Raw genomic sequence first — 25352 nt, 5'->3', positions numbered from 1 at the left:
TTGCTGAAAGGACCCAAATATAGCTGTCTCTTGTGAGACTATGCTGGAGCCTAGCAAACACAGAAGTGGATGCTCACAGTCAGCTATTGGATGGATCACAGGGCCCCCAATAGAGGAGCTAGACAAAGTACCCAAGGAGCTGGGGGATATGCAACCCTATAGGTGGAACAACAATATGAACTAACCAGTACCCCCCAGAGCTCATGTCTCTAGCTGCATTTCTATCAGAAGATGGCCTAGTTGGCCATCAGTGGAAAGATAGGCCCATTGGTCATGCAAACTTTATATGCCTCAATACAGGGGAACTCCAGGGCCAATAAGTGGGAGTGGGTGGGTGGGGGAGTGGGTGTGGGAGGGTATGGGGGTCTTTTGGGATAGCATTGGAAATGTAAATGAAATAAATACCTAATTATAATAAAAGAACAAAGGGTCTATAAAAAATGGGGTACAGGGCTGAACAAATTCAGAATTCTCAACAGAGGAATATTGAATGGATGTGAAGCACCTGAAAAATATGTTCAACATCCTGAATCATCAGGGAAATGCAAATCAAAACAACCCTGATATTCCACCTCACAAGAGTCAGAATGGCTAAGATCAAAACTTCAGATGGCAGCAGATGCTGGAGAGGACGTGGAGAAAGAGGAACATTCCTCCATTGCTTGTGGGATTGAAAGCTGGTACAACTACTCTGGAAATCAGTCTGTCAGTTCCTCAGAAAATTGGGCATAGCACTATTAGAAGATCCTGCAATACCTCTCCTGGGCATATACCCAGAAGAGGTTCCAACTTGTAATAAGAACACATGCTCTACTATGTTCATAGCCACCTTATTTATAATAGCCATAAGCTGGAAAGAACCCAGATGTCCCTCAACAAAGGAATGGATACAGAAAATGTGGTATATTTGCATAATGGTATACTACTCAGCTACTAAGAACGATGAATTTATGATATTCTTAGGTAAATGGATGGATTTGGAGGATATCTTCCTGAGTGAGGTAACCAAATCACAAAAACCTCACAGGATATGCACTCACTGTTAAGTGGATATTAGCCCCGAAACTTAGAATACCCAAGATACAATTTGCAAAACATATGAAACTCAAGAAGAAGGAAGATTAAAGTGTGGATACTTAGTTCCTCCTTAGAATGGGGAACAAAATACCCATAGCAGGAGTTGCAGAGACATAGTTTAGTGCTGAGATGGAAGGAAGGACCATCCATTGACTGCCCAACATGGGAATCCATCCCATAAACAACCACCAAACCCGGACACTATTGCATATGGCAGCAAGGTTTTCCTGACAGGACTCTGATATAGCTGTCTTTTGTGAGGCTATGCCAGTGCCTGGCAAACACAGAAGTGGATGCTCACAGTCATCTGTTGGATGGAATACAGGGCCCCCAATGGAGGAGAAAAAGTATCCAAGGAGCTGAAGGGATTTTTTTAACCTTATAGGAGGAACAACAATATGAACTAACCACTACCCCCAGAGCTCATGTCTCTAGCTGCATATGTAGCAGAAGATGGCCTAGTCAGCCATCATTGGGCAGAGAGGCCCTTGGTCTTGTGAAGATTATATGCCCCAATACAGAGGAATGCCAGGGCCAGGAAACAGGAGTTGGTGGGTTGGGGAGCAGGATACGGGGCAGGGGGAGGTTATAGGGGACGTTCAGGATAGCATTTGAAATATAAATGAAGAAAATATCTAATAAAAAAAAATTTTTAAAGCCTGGTTGAAGCAACCCAGTAGGAGGAAAGGGTACTAAAAGCAGGCAACTGATTCAGAAAAAGCTCCTACTCCCCCTGTTAGAAGTCTCACCAGAAGATCCAGCTACACAACTGTAATGTATTTGAAGAGGGCCCAGGTCACTCCTATTCAGGCTTCCTGGTTGACAGTTCAGTCTCTGTGATCCTTTTTCAATCCACATTAGTTGATTCTGTGGGTTTTCCTGTGGTGTCCTTGACCTCTTTGGTTCTTACATTCCTTGCCCTTCCTTCTATAGGATTCCCCAAAATCTGCTTAATGTTTGGATGTGGATCTTTTCACCTGTTTCCATCAGTTGCTGGTGAAGACTCTCTGAGCATGATTGTGCTGGCACCAGTCTATAAGACAACGGAGTATTATTAGGCATCCTTTTACTGACATTTTTGTTAGTCATGTTTGTTTCTATACTAGATCTCTAGACTATTCAGCCTCTTGGTCCTGGCCTATAAGGCAGTGTCATGGGTGGGATGCTTCTCACGTCACAGGTGTCAAGCTGGACCAACATTATCATCTTAATATTTGAAATTGGAAGAAACCTTACAAGCCTTCAGAGAATGAATAAAACAGTAGTCTTTCCATGTTTCCCTCACCCATTTGTCAGAAGTGAAATCCAATCTGAGTATGCCACTAGTCTTTGAGGCACAAAGATTACTATAACTATATTCCCCAGAACCCTGAAGGTCTTTATGGAGCACACATGTTTTCCAATTTTTCTCTCTAATTAAGATATAATGATTAAGAATTTCAACTTAAAGACATCTTTACATCATACAAAACACACGTTATGAGTCAAGTTAACACGCATCTCATCGCATTTACCTTTCAACCTGAAATATGTATAGGAAACAAGCATGGTGGCAGGAACCATCAGTGAACACAGGATTACACTTATGTCTTCCACCCACAAAGTATCCAATTCAAAATGTACATCTGAAACTGGAACTGAAGAGAGTTGCAAAGATTAGGAAGGTTGCCACAGAGGTGATGCACCTGAACTACACACCTATGATAGATTCACTTCTCAGGTTGTATGCAGTGTGGATGTATGAGTATGAGAGAGAAGGCTAAGATATTGATTTTAGGCAAGGTCCAAATCTCAGAAGAGAGAATTAATAAAATATTACTGAAAATACAGCTCAAGTTTGTGAATTCTGCATTGGACTTTTGGAATATAACTCAATTGCTATAGAGAATTACCCCATCTTCATTTTCTTTATCTTCTTTATATAGCTCCTATTACAACTATAAAATTAAAGACTCTGCAACTCAATTGTAGGACAGGTAATTAAGGAATCAACTGATCTTGCAATCTAAGCCACCATGACCCTTCTTTAGCCAAGTGCTTTACCAGTGACAAGACATTTTGGGAAAAGGATATTTGCTAGAAGTTTCCATATACTTGATGGCACTTACCTCTTTGTTTCATATGTAAATACACCATGACTAATACAACAGTCACCATAGAAGATGTCATTATTAATAATCCTTTTATCCAAGGAGCATCCCACTTCCACTTACAAACTGGAGAAACAAAGTTATAATCACTACTCATAGTATAAAGTTTCCTATGTTTGAAAAGTATATCAAAAAAGCAGGAGCTATAATCTGATGTCATATTTCTTTGGCCATTAGAACATAGCATGACTTAGGACTAAAGCTCACAGATCTGATGGTGACATGAGGGAGGGGCAAACTGTTTATAGGATGGAATGAATGCTGGGCTGAGACTGACAAGCCCACAGAAAGAAGATCCTCTTTACATTGCTGACTCTTGTTAATCAGTGTGAGATGTAATAATTCTCATTACAAAGTTAATACTTCCCCTTTGTAAATGATCCATTTAACACTTTGTACACAACATTAGAAAAAAGTTAGGTGCTCATTGCATGCCAATGATAAACACTCAAATAATGGGAAATTTTTACAGTAAAACTCTATTTAGAACGATTTTTATTAAATTAATTTATTTTTTCACTCCATATTTCATTCCTTGCCCCCCATCCACTCTCCAACTGCTCCACACACACACCCTGTCTCCACATGAATGCCTCCACACTCTACCCCACCTGACCTCTAAACTCCCTGGGGCATCCAGTCTCTTCTACTGTAAGTCTCTCAAAAGCTTTGGGAAAAACATGTTTAACTTTTAATACCTGAAAAAATGTGGGACACACAGGAAACATGTTCTTACATTTAAAAGAATGTTTTCTATTTTTTAACTTTTTACACAATATAAGTTTACAGTTTCTCTCTTCCCTTTTCTCCCCCAAATCTTTCCATATTGCACATCCCACACAGATCTATTTCAAATTAATGGCCTATTTTATTCCCATATATATGTGTGTGTGTGTGTGTGTGTGTGTGCGTGTGCGTGTGCGTGTGCGTGTGCGTGTGCGTGTGCGCACACGCGTATGGCATGAGGATCCCAAGGGGACAATATTGGCATGAATGCCCTCAGTGGTAACTAATATTATGATCTGCTCAACAAGAAGAAATCAAGCCTGGTACTGGAGTCCTAGATAATCATCCAGGGCTAGCAAAATTATGTATGTTGAAGGAGAACCTACAAATGTCAATTTACTAAGCCTCCATAATTATAAGTACATTGTATATATTTTCCTTAAATCTACATTTTAAAGAATGCAATAACAGTATACAGTTGTAGCTCAGTTGATAAACTGTGTGCTTAGTATACACAATGCCCTGGGATCCATCCCTAGCATTGTGTAAAACCATGCTTGCCGCACACACCTATTATATTAGTATTAGGGAGGTTGAAGAAAACAAAGCAAATTCAAGGTCATTCCCAGGGATGGTAAAATTGTGACTAGTACTGGCAACATTCTTCAGGCATTCCTTTCTATATTCCTTAGATGCAGTAGTAGAAAACGGGAACTATTTGAATGAGCTAGCAAGCTCAGACTAAAATAGAAGTTTTCAATGTGGAGAGGAAATTCATGAACTTGTCTGGGGTAACAGCAATGTTCTCAACTGTACATGGTAGAATGACTATACAGAGTCATGCATCACAGCAATGGAACAATCGAGAACAGTGGAAAGTGCACTAATTGTGGCATTTCAACACTGAATTCCCTAACTGATGGCCAAACTACACTTGGGAGGACATCTAGGATGTTAATTGTGATCTTCCAAAAGAGATCTCTATTTGAGGCCTTTTAAGTGGGGAGCACCTTAAAACCCAGGACAGTTTTTTTCATTAATTAATTTATTTATTCACTTTACATCCCAATTTCTGTAACCCTCCCTCATCTTCTCCCAGTCCCAGTTTTTGTTGTTGTTGTTTTGTTTTGTTTTTGTTTTTGTTTTTGTTTGCATTTTATGATTTTGGAGGAATTCTTCTCTTGAGTACAGCATAGTAGAGAGTGTATGCAAACTTTTTCTCCTATAATAAATTAATAACCTAATGTCACAATTAACACCCCTCCCAGTGTACTCACCTCTCCCTTTGCTGTGATGAGTAACCTCTGTTACCATTCTTACTATAGTTGAGAACATTGCTGTTTCCACAGATAAGGTTACTGGATTCTTGAGGAAGTGAAGTGACAAATACATTTTTTTGTTTTTTGTTTTGTGTTTTGTGTTTTTGTTGTTGTTCTTGTTGTTTTGGTTTTGCTTTTGGTTTTAGGGGTTTCTTTTTGGTTTTTTTTGGGGGGGGGGGTTGGGGGTTTTTTTGTTTGTTTTTGTTGTTGTTGTAGTTTGTTGTTGTTGTTGTTGTTGTTGTTGTTTGAGATATTTTCTTTGTGCAGTCTTGGCTGTCGTGGAACTCACTCTGTAGACCAGGCTAGTCTCGAACTCAGAAATCTGCCTGCCTCTGCCTCCCAAGTGTTGGGATTACAGGCCAGCACTACCAGTGCCCGGCCAACAAATACATTTTTAAAACATTTCCCAGGTTGGCTTTGGGTCTTCAACACAATCAGACAAAAAAAAAAATTCTAACATGACTGAGGTTCTAGGAGCCAAACAGCATTGTCAATAGATTCAGCAAAAAGGGAGGACACATTAGGAACAACGAATAAATAAAGGCAGACAGCTAACTGATTAAAAAAACAAACAAACAAACATTAGAGCACTTTAAAACAGAGAGACCCACAAATCAAGGTTTGTGCAGCACTAGTTCCCTCCCCTGCTCCCACGTGGCATACGTACCTTTATGCTCATGATGTAGCAGACAACTAAAAACAAAGATAGAGACCACCATCATAGATAGTATTATACCCAGAATCATTTTCCAAATCCTATTCCATGAAAAAAATGCATCTGCAATAAAGGGTCACAAATCTTAGAATGGAGAAATTAACAAGTCTTTAGACCAATCCAATTTCAAATGATCAACTTGCAAGGCATGTTTCTGTTCAAGATCTCATATCTCTGGTAGATTAGATGTAGTACATTTTGGAGAAAGTTATTATGCACCCACTGAAATGCACAGCATTGTCTGAAGTAAAGCTAAGCCAGGCATGAATAAGTGTGAGACTTATGCAAAGTTAAATGGGAGCACTTTTCTAGTGTATTCTTCCCCATTTCCTCTCAGGAGATTCTTTGGTAAAAGAGAAGAGGCAAAGCAAAGTCTTAGCAGGGGCCTATGGCTAAAATACATGTTTGCAGAAGCCATTTATAACTTCATGTTCCAGCCCTTTGTCTAAGCTCTCATACTGTATGCAGTACTAAATTCATATGAGGATTACCTTGAACTCCTGATCCTCCTGCCTTTACTCCCTGGTACTGGGATTACTAAAGCACACCAGAATGTGCAGAGTATGTGGTACTAGGAATTGAACTCATTACTTTGTGCATTCTAGGCAAGTACTCTATCAGCTGTGTTACAACTACAGCCCCCAACACATATATAGCAGAGGACTGCCAGGTCTGGGTTCAGTAAGAGAAGATGCACCTAATCCTCAAGAGACTGAATGTCCCATGAAGTTTAGAGGTCTGGTGGTGTAGGGGGTAGGAATTTTGGGGTAGGGGTGGGGAATGGGGACATCCTCATGGAGCCAGGGAGCCAGGAGGAGTTACAGGATGTGGAAGAGTCAGAGGGTGGACCAAGAGGAGAATAAAATCTGGAGTGTAAATAAATAAATAAATATGTAAAAGATTAAATAAAAATAAATAAAATATAATAAAATGATAGGGGTGTTAAAATGAAAAAAAAAACCAGCTTATCTTCACTAAGTAGCTACTGACTAATACAATATGCATTGCATCCTTTACTCAAATTGTACATAAATAACAAGTACTTCCTTTTCCTGTTTTTATATATGCATATGTTGTAGGTGCATTATAGGTGTCTATAAGTATGTTCCTATACACATAGCATGTCATATATTTGTATATATATACATACATACTGTGTGTGAGAGAGAGGGAATGTGTGTAAGTATATTTATATACATGTAGGCTATGAACTCTAAAAGGAGGATAGAATATTTAAATTTTGTTTATACCTTGGAATTATTTACATCCCTATTTCTGATGCAACTAAAGTACAAGGATTTACTTTTTCATTGAAGATGTAATTGAATGGGAAAATGGAGTCAACTGAAAAAACTAAATTGTCGATAGTGGTAGGTGAGTTATTCCTATATGATTCTCTTGAGTTCTCAACATGTTTCCCTTCATCTTAATTTTACATTGTCATCCTGAACACATATAAACACTGACACATGCATGATTACTTGGCACTTTGTAAGGCACACTTTAAGTTTTATTTTAATTCAACTATATAAATTGGTTTATATAAATATAAATTAGATTCTATGATATTAAATATTTGAAACACTTTACAGATATCAATATATACAACCAACAAAGATTAGACTTTTATGCTTTTGATACATAGGTAAGGGACAATAAGTACAACTAAGTTATACAGTGTGTTTAAAGGAAATATACTAAAAGAATAAGAAATGGAAAAGTAACAGAATACCAGGTGTGTGAAGGGGATAGATGGCATGCTTTTCAGTTGTTTTGTATAAGTATTCTTTTATAAGATCATAGACAATTGAGCAAAGAACTGTGAAAGAAACAAGGAAAATAAATAGTATATATAGTATGTTGAGAGTAAAAGTATGCAGAGTGAAGATCTCACATCAGGAGTTAGTCTCCACAGATGAGAAGCATCAGAATACATGTGAATAGATTTGTGTGGACAATGAAGATGATTAGGGGATGAGATCAGATAAATTAATGGGCACATACCATACTGAACACTGTGAGGCATTTGTTCTGGAAAAATTATTTTAATAAATCTTTCCTCCTATTGGCTAATTTTAATTAATCATGGACACGAGTAGCAATGGGTAACTTCTATCTTCCTATTGCTAAAACTGAGCATGGGTGATTGTGTCTTAAAATTGAATGGCAGGAGTAATATGGTCAAAAGAGATGATAAAGAATCCAGTCAATTTGAATCCATTTTTCTCTCTGCCATGTTCTTTTATGAGATGCTCTATCCCTAATATATATCTCAAATTTCAGAAGCATAGGTCTGATAAACACCTTGTACCTCAGGACTATAACCAGTAGATTCCTCCAGTCTTTACAAGGCAACAGTTTTCTTGGTTCCATTACCATGGTATCTTCTTTAAAACCCCTCAACCCCTTCATTTGTTCAATCTCATATATAATATGACACCTGATACTGATAGTAGAACAGCCATCAAATTTGTCTTCCCACTTTGACTACACTAAAATTAAAGGTACATGCATTACTTTTTGATTCATTACCATCAATATCATTTTCTAAATTTTATTCAGCTTATAAATGTGTGTGTGCATTTCTGTGTGTGTACTCATAAACTCATGTATACACCTTTGAAGATCAAAGAACTACTCATGCTAGTGGTTTCTATCTTTTAACCAGGTGAGGCCCTGTGATCAAACTCACTTCACTCACCATCAAGACCTTTATCTGTTTTTCATTTCAAATACACAGCTAAATCTGTGTCATCAAGTCCCAGAATCAAATTTCTGCTTTATAATTACAGTAGCAATGAGATTTTGGATAGACCTACTGCTTTCCCATAAAGAAAAAAGTCAAGCATTACTTCAACATTTTATTTAAAGAAGCTGAATATGTGAAATGTAATTCATGTGTCTGGCAAAATATGTGTACTGGAGCAATGACACAACAATAAAAGACTAATTGCATTCTGATTTTGTTTGAAACCTACTCCACAGGAGGAAATTTCATGCCTGATACTAGAATCCTACTCAAAAGCCCATGGCACAGAAACTCATAAACACTAATGTTGAAACTGCTGTTTCTATTCTTCTCAGTGTTTGTGTGTCAAATTGTCTTCTAAATAATTATATTTACATGCATAATCCTAGACTCCTCTCAACCTTGGTCAGAGAGGCTTTTTGTGGAAAGAGCAGTAGTCAATGTTCACAACTGACTTAGAATAAGAAGCAGAATACTCTCTTCCCCTAAATATAACATATATATTAGTCTCACCACCCTTAGGTCTCTGAGAAAGTTTCTGAAGTGATGACAGAAAGACTATGATAGCCAGAAGACAGGGGGCAAGTGCTATAAAATGATGACTTTTGGATATGGCTTAGATTAAGCAATCATGAACCCACAACAGCTGGGAAAATCCTCAAAATATCAAGCCAATAAAAATCATAGCAGAGATAGGGGTAAGTGATCTCCAGATCCCATTCTGAACTGTTTGCAGGAGATAGTTGCTGTAAGACAGTAACTTACTGTCTGTTGAGATGTGATCACTGGAAGGTTTCCAATCATCCAATGATGCCTCCACAGCCATATCCATAGGGAAAACACTAACTAGACAGAGTAGGTTATCAATAACAAAAGGACATGGAGTTGGGAGATGTGTGTGTTGAGGAGGCTGTGAGGAGCGGTGTGTTGAAAAGTAGAAAGGGGATAGGTATGATTATATATCACTATATATACATGCATAAAAGTTCTCCAAATAAAGATTTTTTTAATTGCCCTAGAACTCAAATATGAATAAGGAAAAGTGGAATAAAGAATGTAGAAACTATAATAATCATGGTAAAAGTAATATGATGAATAAAACCAAAGTAAAGTAGAGCTTAAGCAATCAAGTCAAGGAAGAAAATGAATCATTCTGTTTAGCTTTAAACTATGATACTGAAGAACAAATATACAGACATTACCTGATAGAATAACACTTGTCCTTTCCTCTTGGCCTGTTAGAGGGTTCTGAAGACAACAAATGACTTTCTGGAAGAAGCTTTCACTAATGAGAAGGGATATCTTCATATTGAACAGTTTGTCTCTACCCTGTGAGTGGGATTTTGATGCAGCTGGAATGACCTCCCCTCTTCTGTCTCTCCATTGCATGAGAGGTCGTGGGAACCAACCTCCAGAGTGACACTCCACTATCACACCTTTGGTATTAGGAGGGTGCACATGAATCTGTACCTGTAAGTTTATGGCTGGTTGGAACAGAAGAGTAAAACAGTATTTTTAATTTAATAAAAGGAGAAATAATAAAGAAAGAATAAAATTCTCTCACCTATTTTAATTGATTACTAAAACCTAAAGAGGTAAGGGCTCTAATTGCATGATTTTTCAAAATAGAAAAGTACCTGATAGAAAGTCATAGTCTGGACTGTAAAAAAAGATTAAAGAATAAATTCTTAAAAAAGAAAGCCATAGTACACTACTAGCAACACATTCTATATTATTATTTATCTATTGATTCACTCAAAATATTATCTATTTTATATGGATTCACTCAAAATATTTACTTCTTACTAACTTGAAACTACCCTAGGTTCTTGAAATATAATAATAAAACAAAATCAATATTTATATACTATAGAATCTTGGATTTTAAATGATTTCTCCATAGTCAACACTTAATCACTGTTGAACTCCAATTTTAAATGTTGAAGTAAAAAATACCATAATGCAGCTTTGAGTCTTTAATTGAAACTTAAATTGTATATTCTGAGTATACAGCTGATATTTACATACAGTATATTTCATATGAAATAACTAATACCTTGGTGTCTTCAAAATGTATTACATACTAATTTGGATCAAATTAATGTCTTTCAAAGTATTAGGACATTATATGGGATATAAAACTTGCCTAAAATGTGGAGAAGAAAGAACTGTGATTTAACCCAACCCCAAAGCAACTGTCTTACAAATCTCTCTGATATAACAAAATTAGCTTATATCTTTGATGTCTGATACAGTTCTTTCTCAATGTGATGGATAAGTGTCTAAACTATGGCAAGTGGTATTGAAGAAGAGAATGACTAATTTTAATTTTAGGATATGTGTGTGTGTGTGTGTGTGTGTGTGTGTGTGTGTGTGTGTGTGAAGAAATAATACAGAAAGAATAAAATTCTCTCACCTATTTTAATTTATTAATAAAGAGGCAAGGGCTCTAATTGCCTGATTTTTCAAAATAGAAGAGTACCTGATAGGAAGCCATAGCAGTCCAGACTATATGTATATACACTATATGTATATATACACATACACACACACACACAGCTTTGCTGTGGTAATCTTCCTCTTCTTCCTCCTCCTCCTCCTCCTCCTCCTCCTCCTCCTCCTCCTCCTCCTCCTCCTCCTTCTTCTTCTTCTTCTTCTTCTTCTTCTCTCTCTTTCTCTCTCTCTCTCTCTCTCTCTCTCTCTCTCTCTCTCTCTCTCTCTCTCTCTCTCTCATCCTGACTGGAGAAGAATTCCACTGAACTCATGGAGATCTACCTACCTCTGTCTCATGTGTACAGGGAATAAAGAATCTTGCTATTTCAACTAGCTTTAAAATATAAAATTAATTACATCATATTCCTTAGTTTAGCTTTTAATTATTGGCTTGGAAAAACATATTAGGTTCATAAATATTAACTGTCTATGAGCTTAGAGTCAAAACCACACATGAACAGAAAACAAATCACTTCCATTTTCCTCAAGTTCTCACTTTCCTGCCATTATTTTCCAAATCATAAGTTTATAGGTGAAGAAAATTGTAAATGTGATATACTTACAGAAATGATGATTCAGGAAAGTTATTCTCACACAAATTATCCAGTGGATTGATTTAAGTAAAATCGAGAATAAGAATTACCACAAAGAAAACTATTTTAAAATTTAGGTCACTGGTAATTATCACATCTTACTAACATGTTGTTAGAAAATAACTATAATGATAAAACAAACCTGAAAGTGTTCTGTTGATAAGTTAAAAATCTGGCAATCTCTTTAAAGCAAAATCGGAATTTACTCATAGACTTGATGTGTATACAGACATAATTTTATTTTTGATTTAGGTAAAAAAATTCATGATAATGACCTTGGGAATAAAACAATGTATTTAGATGCAGGAACACTGAAAATCTATCTTTCAGACCCAGAAGAGTTAAAAAATGTTGATTCATAGAAACCTCGGAAAGATCCATTCCCACCTGTGATCTTGACCTCTGTTATGTGCTCTTCATAGAAATCACCATCTTTGAACACACAGTGGTAAGACCCATCATCATCAACAGTCACATTAAAGATCCTAAGGGTCACTTTCCCTTCTCCAATCCCATCTTTTAAGAGTTCTGTACGTTCCACATACTTGGAGATAATTTCTCCAAACATGTCTTTGCCATCTCTGTACAGGTGCACAGGCTCTGTATAGAGGTTCCGGAACCAGCGAATCTCCATGTGCTGGGCTTGTTGTGGTGGAGACAACTGACAACTGAGTTCTAAGTTTCCACCCAATGAAGCCAAGACTGGCCCCTCTAAGCCGTTCACTATAAATGGCTCTGGAAAGAAAAATAAAAATGTAAGGTAGTAAAGATAGGACATTACTTTTATTTAAATCAGTCTCTCTCCCTGATCTCCCTATGCCTCCCCTTCCTGTTTCACTTCCCCTTCTCCTTCCCCTTCCCCTTCCCCTTCCTCTTCCTCTTCCTCTTCTCCTTCCCCTTCCCCTTCCCCTTCCTCTCTCCCTTCCCCTCTGCCTCTCTATGCTCAACAAACTAAAGGAAAAAACACCATTTATTTATAATCGGTTAGTTCACCCCAAAGATATCATAATGTATACATTTAACTTATTTTTATATTTGATGTACTTCATAATAACTTGCATAAATTCTTTCTTCATTTTTCTGGAAAAGAGCTTTTTGAACTATGAAATTCCTACCTTTGTTCATTTCTGATTAATTCTTTTTCATTAAATAGTTATTACCCTTCTTCATTCACTTTAATCTCTTACCATATAACCCTCTATTATCTGTTAAGTATCACCTAGTTCAAACATATCTTTATTGTTGTTTTTCCTTTTAATAAAAGGTAGTAATAGCATATTCTTTTTGGTTAGAGATTCAGAATTCTCAACTTTGATATTGTGTTCCTAAAGATTGGGAGTAGAACACATTTTATAGTTTCTTGTTTCTGTCCAGTCATACTTACTGAACGGAAAAAAAAAAAAAAGTTGATTTTCTTAGTATTCTGACTTTTCCAAAAAGAAACTTTTTAAAATTTCTGTTATTTTTCTGAGTTGATCAAGATTATTGCATCAATTTAAGTTATTCTCATCTTTGAGGCTAAACATTCCCTAATGCCAATGTATAATAACAGATAAATTGAGGTTTAGGATAATAAAATTATTTTGCATAAATAAATAAAATAGAACATACATGATATGTACTCACTTATAAGTGGACACTGGTCATAAATTATAGGATACCAATGCTACACTCTACAAACTCAAAGAAGCTAAACAAGAAGCAAGGCTCAAGCTATGATGCTTGAATCTCACTTAGAATGGGAAATAAAATAGTCATAAAAGGCTAATGGAGGGATGAAACTGGGAGGGAAAGGAATGTGGAAAGAAAGGAAAGGTTTTAGAATCAGGTGTGGGGAGGGACAGGAAAGATAGCCAGATGGCCATGAGAATAAATGGTAATCTGTAACTGACAGGGGTAGGGAGGTATCTCCAGAATGAGACAGAGACCTGAGATAAAGGAGGCACCTAAGAATCAATAGGGGTAACCTTAGCTGTGACTCAGCGCATTGGAGAGATGAAACCTGAAAAGGCCACCTCTTGTGGCCAGGCGAGAACCCCAGTGGATCAATAGAGACACCAACACATCCACAAGATTTCAACCCAAAGTTTAACCTGTCTACATGAAATTCAGGGATGGGAGGATACAAGAGAAACTAAGGAGTTAGCCAACCAATAACTGGCCCAACTTGAGACCCATCCTGTCGGCAATTATCAATCTCTGTTACTATTAATGATACTCTGTTATGATTGCAGGCGGGAGTCTAGCATGGCTGTCCTATGAGAGGCTCCACCCAGCAGCTGATTCAGACACAAGCAGACATCCACAACCAAATAGAGGATGGAGCTTGGGGGCTCCTATGGAAAAATAAGGCCTGAAAGGGATAGGAATTCCACATAAAGACCAACAGGGTCAACTAACCTAGATCCTTGGGGCTCTCAAAGATTGAAGCACCAATCAAAGAACATACATGGACTGGACCTAGGCCTCACCACACATATACAGCAGGTGAGCAGCTAGGTCTTCATGTGGGTCCTGAACAACTTGATTGGGGCTATTCCAAAACCTGTTGCTTCTCTGTGGGATATATTCTTCTAGCTAGGCTGCCTTGTGCGGTCTCAGTGGGAAAAGATATGCCTAGTCCCACAGAGACTTGTTGTATCAGGTTTGGGGGGATACCCAGAAGGTCCCACCAGCTCAGAGAAGAAAGGGAGGGGAGATGAGGAAAGTATTATGGGAAGAGGTGACTGCAAGGGAAGCAGTGGACAGGATGTAAATTGAATACATAAAAATAAATAATTAATTTTAGATAGTTGGATGATAGATAGATAGATAGATAGATAGATAGATAGATAGATAGGTAGATAGATAGATAGATAGATAGATAGATAGATAGATAGATAGATGGATGATAGATAATAGATAAAATTGGACAATAAATGTTTATTTTAATGTCCATGTAATAATATAAGAGTGTGTTTATATAATTAAAATCTTTAAAAACAAATGGCTAAGTGTTGCTAAAAATAATTTTATTTTCTTGGGAAAATAAATTCTGAAAATGTTGGCTTGGGAATCTCAGATGACGATATTATGAGGCACTTATTTTCTGTGTCTGGCTTACCTCACTCAATATAATTTTCTACTTCCATCCATTTTTCTGTTACATCTATGATTTAATTTTTCACAACTGAATAAATAGTATAGTGTAGTATATATGTGATATGTTTTCATTGTCAACTCATTACTTGAAGTTAATTGAATGAAGTTCTCTTACATTGTTTCCATTCTCTAGCAATTGTTAATACAGTAGCAATGAAAACAGATTAGCAAGTGTCTGTGGAGGAGGATATTAAGTCCTTTGTGCATATGTTAAGGAGTTATGTAACAGGGTGATAGAGTAAAGTTATTTTTACCTTTCAAGGATTTTTCACATTGATTTACAGAGTGACTGTACCAGTTTGCAATCCCACCAACAGTGATGGAGGGTTCTGTTACCCAACTATTCCCACCAGAATTTGTTGTCCATTACTTTCTTGATATTAATTACTCTGAGTGGGATAACATGAAGTCCCAAAATTGTTCTGATTTGTATTTCTTTAATCACTAAGTATAACAAACACATTTGACATATTTCTTAGTTATTTTTATTCCTTCACTTGAGAAGTCTCTGTTCAGATTCATAACCCATTTTTATTTTGGCTATTTTCTTGATTCTTTGTTTTCTCGGGAATTTATACAACTGTACAATAATCCTCTGATAGATGAATAGATGACCAAGAATCTCTACTATTTCATGGGCTTCATTTGCACTCAGTAGATTGGTTCCTGTTGTATGAAGAAGCTTTCCACTACTGCTGCCACTCTGCTAATTCAGTATAATTCTTAACTGCACATTAAATATATTTTTTTAAATCCAGAGGTCAATGTAACCCTCACCTCTCATCAATGAAGTTTTTTGCAGAAAGTCATAACTTGTCAAAGTATAGAAAACTGACCTTGGGCTACTTAGCCAAATATATAACCCAACTCATATAAATAAAAGTCGAGGTTTTATTTATATATCTATGTATTTATTTAAATATGCTTATTTATATTTTTATATATGTTTTAATCTCTAGACAAAGGGGTCAGAAAGATTGTAAAAGCCAGGGGGACCAGGAAATCTACTGTTGAGTTTGTATCTAATAGACAAGACAAGAAAGCTACAGCCATGAAATCTCAACAGTATAACTACCAAAACAAGACTAGAACAACAACTGCACCAGTTGATATGCCAATATGTACAGAAGAAACCCCACTACAAAGAATGACTACAAGCAATTAATGGGAATTAAGAGAAGAATAACTAATCATCTCCAAAAAGGAGTCCCCTTTTTGGTAATCAAATTTTAAGTAGTCAGCTTTAAAAGCATGTACATATAATCAACACTAAACATATTAAATAAATTTTATTTATATATACATTTGTGTGTGTGTGTGTGTGTGTGTGTGTGTGTGATGAGTTTGCAACAATTTTAAGGAAAGAGGTCAAGAATTTGAGAGGGAATAATGGAGGGGTACACTAGGAAGTGTTGGAGGGAGGAAAGAGGAAAATGGTGTAATTATATTTTAATTAAATTTTAAAAATATATTTCCATGGAATTTACTTTTAACAATTAGATATTCATGACTTCAGTTTGTTGGTAAGCAACTTTCAACGCATAGTAGTTTAGAAGTAAGTAAAGTAGTATCAATATTCAATTCATTAAGACTTGGGAACTATCTTAATTACTCCATCAATTAACTCTACTTAAACCTAAATTTTGTTAGTAATAATCTACCTAAAATGACTCCATTGTAATAACTGTATCATACTAACAAGAAATGTTAAAAATTGGGGAAATTTTATGTTTGTGAAATAGAGTTAGACTATTTGGAAACTATGTGTATTTGGTGCATAATCTTCCTATAAAACCAAAGATGATCTGGGGAATGAAGTTTAAAAAACTTTATAATGGTAGAGACCAAAAAAGAGAGAGGATGAAAAAGAGAACATGAAGTTTGGTGGGAGGGAGGTGGAGAGGAACTAAGAGGACTTGGGGAGAAGAAGGAATATGATCAAAATATGAAAAAGTTTTATAATTTTTAATTAAATGTTAAAAAAGAGAAAATGAAACATGATTGAGACCTAGGGAAACTTTGCCATCAACAAAATTATAAAAAGTCAGAACAAAAATCTTCTACACATGCCAAAAGTATTTAGTAGTTCTTCTAAATTTTTTAAGGCAAAAATACTTAAGATATAAAGGGAAAATAATCTTAATATTAAGAGTTGTTTAAAAGCACAGTTCCAACTGGTAATAAGAACACATGCTCCACTATGTTCATAGCAGCCTTATTTATAATAGTCAGAGCTGGAAAGAACCCAGATGTCCGTCAACAGAAGAATAGATACAGAAAATGTAGTATATTTAAAAAATGGAGTACTACTCAGCTATTAAAAACAATGGATTTATGAAATTCTTGGACAAATGGATGTATCTGGAGGATATTATCCTTAGTGAGGTAACCCAATCACAAAAGAAGTCATTAGATATGCACTCACTAATAAGTGAATATTAGCCCAGAAACATAGAACACCCAAGATACAATTTGCAAAACACAAGAAAATCAAGAAGAGGGAAGATCAAAGGGTGGATACTTCATTCCTCCTTAGAATGGGGAACAAAATACCCTAGTTACCAAGACAAAGTGTGGAGCTAAGATGAAAGGATGGACTATCCAGAGAATACCCCACCCAGGGATCCATCCCATAATCACCCACCAAACCCAGACACTATTGCATGTGCCAGAAAGATTTTGCTGAAGGGACCCTGTTACAGCTGTCTCTTGTGAGACTATGCCAGTGCCTGGCAAATACAGAAGTGGATGCTCACAGTCATCTATTGGATGGAACACAGGGTCCCCAATGGAAGAGCTAGAGAAAATACCCAAGGAACTGAAGGGGTCTGGAACCCTATAGGTGGAACAACAATATGAACAACCAGTACCCTGAGAGCTCGTATCTCTAGCTGCATATGTAGCAGAAGATGGCCTAGTTGGCCATCACTGGGAAGAGAGGCCCCTTGGTCTTGCAAACTTTATATTCCCCAGTACAGGGGAATGCCAAGGCCAAGAAGCGGGAGTGGGTAGGTAGGGGAGCAGGATGGTGGGGGGAGGTATAGGGAACTTTTGGTAGATCATTTGAAATGTATATAAAGAAAAAAACATGGAAAGGAAGATCAGAAATGCAAAGGATATAGGGCACAAATGTATTTCAGAAAAAAAATGTGAGGTTTTGAAATCTAGTTGACATTACTGATTAATTCAAATAGCAAGCATAATAAGAAACTATTTTCTCATCTGTAGATGTCATTAATGACTGACACCTGCCATGTCTTCCTGGCAAGCTCATACAGGGCAACAGTGCAGAGTAACATTTCTAATATCCTAGTAAAATAGCAATATATAAACATGCACCAACTGATCTGTTCATAGAAATATGTGTAAAAAATTACCTTTAAAGTGAATGTTAGCAGTGAGTTAATTGGCTGCTGTACTTCTTTACCTTATGCTAGTCCCCTATAACCACACATACACACACACACACACACACACACACAAAGAACAAAATTTATTTGAAACACACCGCAATAGCTGAGCAGTTAAATGATCTAACTTAGCCTTTTATGCTAATCTAGCTACATCCCAGACCCATCCCATGATACTTGAATATTATTATTGATCTTGATTTTTGGATTTCAAATGTATTTTCATGATGTCTCTTTGGACCTCTTCTTCATGGTTCCAATTCCTCCATCCTCCTGGCTGATCTCTCTCTCTCTCTCTCTCTCTCTCTCTCTCTCTCTCTCTCTCTCTCTCTCTCTCTCTCTCTCTCTCTCTCTCCTCCCCCTCACTCCTTCCTCTTGCTGGTGGACATCCAGCCCTATTCACTATTCTGCCCAGTCATTGGGTGATCTACATTGATTAACAAGGCCAAGAATAAACGATAATAATTGTTTCCATGAATTTGAGACGTGATATTTTTGGTATAAGCATTGCAATGCTATGTTCCTGTTAAAACAAGATATGAGGCTGGAGAAATTGGCATCTGATTAACATAAGTTAAAATTTTATACGGTGTAAAAAACATTATGCCAGCAAATATGTTTACAGCCATATTCACAGTTATATTCTAGACTCTATGAAGACACATTTGTGGCAACCTAGCCAAATGTGAGTCCCAACTAAATAGGATTCAATAAAAGTTTAAAATTTAAAATGCAGCTTTTACTAGAACATTCTACATTTCAGTGCTATTTATTGCTTCATCCTTTTTTTTTTTTTTTGTACCACCAAAGAATCTATATATCAACTGCACAAATTCCTTTATAAATCATTGACTGCAGGACATAAAACCAGGAAGTTTGGTATGGTAGAGCAGGTCAAGACTCGGAGACTCAGTGGTCAAACACCTGAGACTTAGGTGACACCCAGCTCCCTGATGGACTCCTGACTTGGAACAAGAGTCATGCTTGTCACATAAAAGAGACAAAACTTGTAGTTACAAAGGCCAAAAACAGAGTTCTCCATGTTAATGAGGTTCCTCCAGGCCCAGAGGGCTTCGCCAATAAGCTTCCCTTCCCAGACATTACTCCCTGCAAAAGGGACTTAATCTCAGGCCCACCCTGAGAAGTGGGATAAGGTTTTATGCACTCACTTTTTGCCATGAAAATAAACTGTTTAGACCCATGGACTGTCTCTTTTTGCCAACATCCTCTGTGGGAAGCCATGAAGAAGGCCTTCACTACAGAGCCACAGCCTGTTCTCCCAGAGAAGGCCGCTCTGTGCTCCTAGCCACAACCACCACTAAGCCTGCCACCTCCAACCTGAGGACAATTATCTCCGCTAGGGCAAGCTGGAGCTCCCCTTTCCCCAGGGCTCCAGGCTAGACACTCTCCCCAATGTGTGGAACACTGACTCTATTCTCTGTTCTTGACTCCCAGCAGCTCCTGAAAGCTTAAGAGTCTGAGAACCCCACTGTCTGGCCTCGTAGCATGCCCGGGAATCCCTAGCCAACTCAGGTTTTCCTGCATCTCAAACTATGCTTTCCCACCCCTGGAGCAGTGACTCAGTGCTTCCCTTCATTCCTGCACCCACGATTGTAATGGTGTGGGGTAAGGACATCAAACGCCCCACATTCTGCCTCCCCAAGTGGCTATGTCCCACTGGTGGAGCAGAGACTTGTCTGGAACTCTACAATTGATCAAGATTTCAACATTCCTCATCTTATTGTATTGATAAGTCCTATGGAATGCCATAAGAATCCTCATCCTGGATTGTTTTCTCAATATAAAAGTGGTATATGAGTCATATTTGCTCAATATGAGTAGTGAGCTCTGAGGATTAAGAATTTGACGGTTTTCACCCTTGTTTTCTCCCATGAACCTGACACAAATCTAAGAAAACAAGACATTCTGGTTGAGAATGACTCATTCATTATTCCTACCCATGTGGTTACTGTGTCTTAATTAAAGTGAATCCCGGGGCTCATATGTTTGAATATTTGGTCCCCTGTGGATGGAAATGTGTGGGAAAAATTAGGATGTCTGTTCCTGATGAAAGACATACGTTACTGGAAGCTGGCTTTAGTCCCAGTGAACACTATGATCATCAAGATTTGAGCTCTCAGTTGTTCTGTCCACAAGCATTTACTCTACCATCACAGACTCTAACCCTCTGAAATGCTCAGCCTAATTAAATGCTTTCTTTTTTAGTTTGCCTTGGTTGTGATATTTTATCAAAGGAATAGAAAAGTAACTAATACAGTTACCTAGGACCTTAGGAATAATAGTCTTAAAAGCCTATTATTTTATTGCTCCTAACTATTCCCAACAAACTTGATATTGCTAAAGCTATATATTGAGTGACAGATTTATACCTGAGCTTGCTGTGACCATCTGAAGAAGGAACATGACAATACAGTGTCCATAAAAACATAGTCCTGTGGATCCCATTGCACCTGTTAAAAAAAAAATAAGGATACAAGTTACAAAGAGTGAAAACATTAAGAAATTGCAGGAGTGAAATCCAGACTGATGGGGGAAAGTAAGTAGATTGGTCACTGTAAGAAAAGGTATTTGTGTCCAGGCATGGTGGCACACACCATTAATCCCAGCACTCGGGAGGCAGAGGCAGGTGGATTTCTGAGTTCAAGGCCAGCCTGGTCTACAAAGTGAGTTCCAGGACAGCCAGGGCTATACAGAGAAACCATGTCTCGAAAAACCAAAAAAAAAAAAAAAAAAAAAAAGAAAGAAAGAAAAAAAAAGAAAAGGTATTTGTAAAATTTGGGCATTCTTCACCATTTTCAGCAGACCTAGAAAATGGGTATAAGAAATAGGAGGTTTTCAAATGTTGAAATAATTATTTGAGAAAACTTTTGGAGAATTAAGCAGTCTCTATCTTAGCTTTAGAGAAACCCCCATCTTCTCTATTATTATAGGAGCTATTAATAAGACTCAAGTTCATATTCTGACTTAAAGAAGTGTAAAATTGGAGCAACATTGAATTTAAATATTCAATTGCTAAGTCTTAATCTAATTAAGAACACTGAATGGTAGCCTGAAATTCATGGACCTGGGTAATGGAAAATTTTGCACAGAAATTAGTCTTCCATGGGATAACTAGCATGTATTTCTTGACAGTCAGAACAATTGATTTCTAACTAAGGACCCTCATGGTTATCTGGTAGCATCTACTATAGATGTATTATACAATTTCTTCACATACCAAAATCCTAAAAATGATCACATTAATGGAGTAAAGTTTTGTTTTGCCTTACAGCTTAAGAAGTGATACTTGGAAAGATATGGTGGCCAGTGTATAAAGCAAAATTGAGCCTGCAATCAGGAAACAAAGAGAGAATAGAAGCAAGGCCAAGCTACCAAACCACAAATCCTGTCCCCAGATGACTACCAAATCAGAGCTCCACCAAAATCTTTCCAAACTTATGTCCTAAAACTTTCCAAAACAAATCTACCATCTGAGAACAAAGTGTTCAGACCTGGAATCCTATGGAGATTGTGATTGTAAATATTGCTGGTCAACTTGAGAGTACATAACCTAAGATATCTACCTAGGATATAGCTCTCTGGGCACATGTGAGAAAAATTCTATACCAGGTTATTTGTGGTAGGAAGATCCAGCCTAACTATGTAACAGTATTTCATGGAGTGCAATCCTAGAATACATGTAAAGAAGAAGGTCAAATGAATAATGTCCTTCACCTCTGTTTCTAGCTAGCTGCCTCCTGTTTCTGCCAACATTATTTTTCTTGCCATGATTAGCTGAAACTTTTTCTTTGATTATTAGGCTGAAATAAACCCAACTTCTCTTAAGTTGCTTTCACATCTGGAAATTTGTGGCAAAAATAAAGAGAACAGCATTTCAGATTCAAACACAACATTACATGCTTGTCCTCATAGGCTCATATTCATCTTATAATGGCAATGCATTTGTTCCAAATCTAGAAGTTAACACAGTCTCTAATGGTCTTAATGTTCAAAAGTTGAAAGTCTCTTCTGAGACTTAAAGTGTAATCTCTTGATTGGACCACTCTAAAATCCAACAACAAGCAACATAGTTTAAATACACAGTGGCATAGAGCAAACATTCCAATCCCAAATGTAAGGAGCAATGAAATAGAAATATTAGAACAAAAGTAATACTAAGAGTAAATAGCAAATACTGTAGCTCCATGCCTGGCATCTGGAGCTCATGGTGTCATTATCTGGGTTCTAAGTGTAACTTTCCTCCCTCCACCCCCAGAAACTCTGCCATCTCCAACACACATATCCTTTATGGGGTCAGCCTTATTCTCAGCCTGTAAGTTTCCACAGTTGATGTCTCCTGAGCCTGCCTTCCCCAACATCCTGAAGTTTCCATTGAAACTTAAACTTTCCTTCCTCATTTACTACAAACTTTTCTTGGAGTTTCTTACCAGGATTTCCAACTTTACCACAAACATTTGTGCGTTTGGGGAACTTTCATACAAACTTCCTGCATTGTTGCATGTTCCATGCATTCAAAGCTGGTACCATGTAGTTGATGTTGCCAAGTTCTGATTCCACATTAAAACACAAATAGAGGAAATATTAACTTATCCTCAACAGGTAAATACTCTGTCATTGTATCTGACTTCTCAGACTATAGCACTTCACAAGCATTGACACGTATATGGTCTTTTCATTCTCATATTATCTTATGCATACTTATTCCTCATCAAGTGACTCATTTAGCAACAAAGTAAATTGCCAACACACTCAAGAAGAGTAAATTCTCTTGTTCTATCATGTACAGATGATTTACGACAATAACTCTATGACATTTATGCTTTAAACTCAGGGCTGACAGTGCCACCTTCTGTTGTAGAATATAAAGGACTGCAAATCATAAGATATGAATTCATGATTCTGATTTCACTAAGCAGTCTTGGATCTATACTATTATTTTCTTTGCCACTTATGCCAGATGTTGACAAATTCTAAGATCTCACCAGAATATCCAATTATGGATCTGTTTTATTGGAAACTGAGACTTCCACTAGTGATTTGGAGAATCTTATATCAGTAGGTGAGGGTCAGACAGATAGGTCACTGCACCCCGTTGGGAGTGGTTGAAGACCAAAGTAGTGTCTTGACTGAAAATCGTAGTCAATAGTAAGCTAAAGTGGTTCACAGCTGTCTGTAACTTCAAGGATCTGGTATTCTCTTCTGGCCTCTGTAGACCACTGCATTCATGAACCATACAAATAAGAAAAACATACAGTCATAATAGAAATGAAACAAATATCTGAATAAGAACTTCCATGTCAACACTGAATTACAAAGTATTATTAATAAGTTAGAGTTCAGTAATTAGCCTACTTTAAAACAGCTATTTTAAAATACTCATTATTTTCCACATTTTGGCAGAGTTATTTTAAGTAATACTAGAAACAGCAGTATAAATTTCAGGCCAGAATTGTGGACAAACTACTAGCTAGCAGGCTACCATCTTTTAGGATTAGAGGTCTGGCATGGTGCTGTTGTAAACTTTTATGCACCTGATGGACAAGTCTGAGCTGTGGACTAGACAAAAGTCAAAGTTTGACTATAAGGAGTAATATCTTCTTTACCCATAGTCATTACTCTGGGTTACTTTGTAAGACCATCTGAGTGAAAGCCAAATATCAAAAATATTTGCAGTGTTGAAATGAAAGTGATACTCCTAGAGGGAAATTTGTGCTTTGGAACATTGCTAAAGAGACCTGCAAATTTCATTCTCTTCTCACTTAGGCAAAGATCATGACACGTCTCATGCCGCTGATTTGTAAAAGCTGTTTGAACAGTAGTGAGGGGTTTCAAACATGTCTAGAGATAGAACATGATGGTGGTTGCACAGTAATGTGAATATATTTAATACTCCTAAACAATTCATTTAAAATAATAAGAGAAAAATTTATTTTATACAGAATGTATTAAGAAAGCTCTAAAATAGCTTGCTAGTTCTTTAGAATATCGTACAATATGTTAATTGTACTCACCCTCTCCATCAGCTTGTAACAGCTTTTAACAGTTTTCAATGCCCCTTCCCTTCCCATCCACTTTGTGTCCTTTGTTGTTGTTGCTGTTGCTGTTGTTAAACTATTTAGTCATGTTTAAGATGCCCATATAATTTTAGGTGTGACACATTCCAGTGAACCGTGGTCTACCCACGAGAGATCACACCATTAAAGAAAACTGACTTTCCTTTCTCAGCTATTTTCAATTACAAATACCTCCTCAGATACCACCAGGACTTCAGGCCCACCTTTCTACTCCATGTTTGGGTTTTGTTTGGCTTGAGTTTAAGGAGGCGGGTGACTATAATGGGTCAATATTTTCCAAACATGAGAGGGCTGCTGAACATATGGACTCACGGCAGTCATGACAGCACATACCACCTGGACACCATAAAGCCAGTTGGTATATTTTTCATGACAGTTCTAAAGATTTTGCTGTAGTAGGCAAAATATACATACAATTTATACAAAATTTTAAATACAAAAAATTACAAATAATAATGGCAGGAAGGATAAAGTGAGGAAACAAGTTCATGGGCAATACCACCACACTAAAGTATTCAATGTCTGGCTGGCTATTATTCATCCTCCTCACTCACAATATCTCACTAATCTTCAGATGTAGTTCAAGTGACATAAAATAAAGAGCCAGAGCACCTTCCATGAAGCATAGGAAGTGGAAAAGATTTTTAAAAAAAATCTATGGGAAGACAACTTATACCCGTATCTTTAATAAATTCTCTCACTTACTTGGACCTGGGGATCCTGGGTCAGCTCCCTTTTGTTTCTGTAGAGATACTCCCAGTTAGATCACCTAGATGTCTGCAGTGTTTTTGTGATTATCCTAGAGCCAGGGAAGTTTATACCTGATGCAGATAGGACCCAGGAGAATTCATTACCAAACTTTCTTTTTTGCAGTCACACCTGGA

At 37.1% G+C, this 25352-nt stretch overlaps 1 protein-coding gene across 1 annotated transcript; it reads right to left on the bottom strand.

Moving 5' to 3' along the window:
- Positions 1-1978: 1978 nt before the first annotated feature.
- Positions 1979-25248, bottom strand: Skint1 (selection and upkeep of intraepithelial T cells 1). The gene is made up of 8 exons (NM_001102662.1): positions 25174-25248; positions 20764-20844; positions 12210-12557; positions 9939-10220; positions 5940-6050; positions 3186-3293; positions 2592-2714; positions 1979-2110 (listed from the first exon to the last, which is right to left on the bottom strand). The coding sequence occupies exons 2-8, from the start codon at positions 20837-20839 to the stop codon at positions 2064-2066; spliced, it is 1095 nt and encodes a 364-aa protein (NP_001096132.1). The 5' UTR covers positions 20840-20844; positions 25174-25248; the 3' UTR covers positions 1979-2063.
- Between the last annotated feature and the right edge of the window lie 104 nt (positions 25249-25352).

Source organism: Mus musculus, chromosome 4, assembly GCF_000001635.26.
Source record: "Mus musculus strain C57BL/6J chromosome 4, GRCm38.p6 C57BL/6J".
Lineage (NCBI taxonomy): Eukaryota > Metazoa > Chordata > Mammalia > Rodentia > Muridae > Mus > Mus musculus.
The sequence above is the reverse complement of the archived record's forward strand: the minus strand, read 5'-3'. Positions and strand labels throughout refer to the sequence as shown.